The sequence below is a fragment of the Otolemur garnettii genome, unplaced genomic scaffold (assembly GCF_000181295.1).
Source record: "Otolemur garnettii isolate 467f Iridium unplaced genomic scaffold, OtoGar3 scaffold00055, whole genome shotgun sequence".
Taxonomy (NCBI): Eukaryota; Metazoa; Chordata; class Mammalia; order Primates; family Galagidae; genus Otolemur; species Otolemur garnettii.
This window is the reverse complement of record NW_003852450.1, coordinates 8477416-8480291: the sequence shown is the minus strand read 5'-3', so window position 1 is coordinate 8480291 and position 2876 is coordinate 8477416. Positions and strand designations below refer to the sequence as shown.

The 2876-nt window shown below is 38.5% G+C and overlaps 1 protein-coding gene across 1 annotated transcript in view; it reads left to right on the top strand.

The window, feature by feature from the left end:
• The window catches only part of CAMSAP2 (calmodulin regulated spectrin associated protein family member 2), a 122473-nt gene that overhangs the window by 20864 nt on the left and 98733 nt on the right, over window positions 1-2876 (top strand). Inside the window, exon 2 of the mRNA XM_003792298.3 lies at window positions 914-1173. Within this exon, the coding sequence (XP_003792346.1) occupies window positions 914-1173 (260 nt within the window). The remainder of the gene's footprint in view (window positions 1-913; window positions 1174-2876) is intronic.

Here is a 2876-nt window from a genome sequence, read left to right as displayed (position 1 = left end):
AGCTCAGGTGTATGTGGCTGGTGCCTTAGCCACTTGAGCCACAGGCGCCGAGCCCTGGGATTGGTATTCTTAAAGGGTAGTAGCTTGGAGGAAAAAGATACTTGGAAAGAGATTTTGGTTCTTTCCCATGTCCCATTTGTAAACTACTCTTTCTTGTGTCTTTATTGAACTTGAACTTGTCATTTGGGTGCCCAGGAGGTCTTTTATAGATAGGATGGGGAGTGGTCAGTGGTAATGTGGTGATATCCTATAATGGTTTTTTCAGAGTAGTTCTCCCCTAAATAATAACTATAACTCCCCCCAGTAGCTTCAGCAGGCTGAGCAAAACTAGAGATCTTTAGACAGAGGGACAAGTTAGATGTTCTCTGCAACTCATTACCTGTAAAACTTTGGGTAAATGATTATATACTCCTAGGTGGCAAGGCCTGAAATAGCTATAGTGGTGCATTTGCCTGTTGACTGCTTGCCTATGAGGGGAGTCACTGAAATTAGTTTTTAGGAATCCTACAGTTCATTGTGTAGATATGATTGTGCATGTGGGAATGCATTCCTAAGAACCACTAGACTCAGAAAACTTTTCTCCTTGTTTGGTTTGTAGTCTCTTTTTAGAACACATTCAGAATAGTATCTTCTGTAGAGGAAATTTGTGTTTTTCTCTCCTTCTAGATTATATGCCAAGGTTCAAGGAATCATCTGTTTAGCTAGAGCAGTGGTTCTCAACCTTCCTAATGCCGCGGCCCTTTAATACAGTTCCTGCGGGTTGAGACCCACAGGTTAAGAACTGCTGAGGTAGAGGGTTATTATTTTTAGAGGGAATCTTAAGTTCTGTGACATAAATAATAACTATTAAATAAATTGTGTGTTTCTTTTATAAAAAGCTTGTAAGAAAATGTTTTTTCATTAATCTTTATAGAAAATGTGCCAGAGGAACTTCGAGAACCATTTTACACAGATCAGTATGACCAGGAACACATCAAGCCACCTGTTGTTAATTTGCTTCTATCAGCTGAACTATACTGTCGCGCTGGGAGTCTCATTCTCAAGAGTGATGCTGCAAAACCCCTTTTGGGCCATGATGCTGTAATCCAGGCTTTAGCACAGAAAGGTCTTTATGTCACTGACCAGGAAAAATTGGTAACTGAACGAGATCTCCACAAGAAACCCATACAAATGGTGAGTTTTTGTATGCCCAAAGATTATTTTAAGTTCAAAGTATGTACTTTTGAGTGTGAATACTATAAAATGGACAGAAGTATGTTTTGAATTTGGATTATCATTTCTGCCTAGAGTTTAAAAACCATCTTTTTCTTATTTACCTTGTTTCTTTTATAATGAAGGAAGATTTTAATAAACTATTTTGGAATATTTGGTGCCATCTAATACCTGGGAGAAATATTACATAATTTCTGAGTAATGTAAATTTTATTCAGTTTTAAAATTGATTTCTTCCATTGTAGAGACTAGCTAGAAGAGATGGAAAGTGTATCCTTGGCTTTATTTAATCATTAGGAAAGAGTTGAAGTTTGTAATGTTCAATCACATACTTAACCTTTTGGTAAATTTCTGCATATCAGATATTTTTGTTTAATAACCATGAACTCATTCTTGTAGTAAACACACACAGAGGGACTCTAAGCTGGCCTGGGATGAGCAAGAACTCTCATAGATTGCCTTTGGGGACGTCTAAGTTCATTGGGGCACTCTCTCATAGTCCCTGGGGACACCTAGTAAGTTCAGCGTATTCTGCTTCAATCTGTTGTACAACTTTAGCTTAAGTTTCACAAAATGTGGATTTCACCAAGAATGGTATTAGAAAGGAAAACAGTTCCACACACTTGATTTACTCAAAAGTAGATGTCTTGCTTGGGAGGAAGGGAGGGGATATATGTAGAAAAGTATATTATAAAATTTATCAAATTTAAGAAGGGTAAACAAAATTAGTTTACCAATCTAGTACTAAATGAAGTATTGACCTACTTTGCTATCTACCTATTTTCCTTCTTTAAAATGCCTATTTAATACTTCTAAATAATGGAGGATAATGTCTCAATAATTCAATTAATAAAATTCAGTTATATGGCTCAGCACTTGTAGCTTAAGTGGCTAAGGCGCCAGCCACATATACCAGAGCTGGCGGGTTCGAATCCAGCTCAGGCCCGCAAAAGAAAAATGACGACTATAACAAAAAAATAGCTGGGCGTTGTGTTGTGGTGGGCACCTGTAGTCCCAGGTACTATGGTTCCCCCCCAAATAAGACACTGTCTTATATTTATTTTTTCTCAAGAAGACACACTAGGGCTTATTTTCAGGGGATGTCTTCCTCTCCGTGCCGAAATGCATGGCATGACTGTGCAGCATATCTAGGTCATCACTAGATCTTATTATTGCGGTAGGGCTTATATTTAACAAATGCATAGAAATCCTGCTAGGGCTTATTTTTTGGGTAGGTCTTATTTGGGGGGAAACACAGTACTTGGGAGGCTGAGGCAAGAGAATTGCTTAAGCCCAAGAGTTTGAGGTTGCTGTGAGTTGTGATGCCATGGCACTCTACCCAGGGCAACAGCTTAAGACTCTGTCTCAAAAAAAAAGAAAAAAATTAGTCACAGATTTATAGTACTGACACAGAGTCTTAAGGTGTCACCCTGGGTAGAGTGCTGTGGCATCATAGCTCACAGTAACCTCCAACTCGGGTTCAAGCGATTATCTTGCCTAAATCTTTTCTTTTCTTTTTTTTTTTTTTTTAGTAGAGACGTGATCTCGCTTTTGCTCAGTCTTGTGAGCTCAAGCAATCCCCCTGCCTCCCCAGAGGGCTAGGATTGTAGGCATAAGCCACCACGCCTGACCTTTTTCTTTTCTTTCTTTTTTTTTTTTTTTTT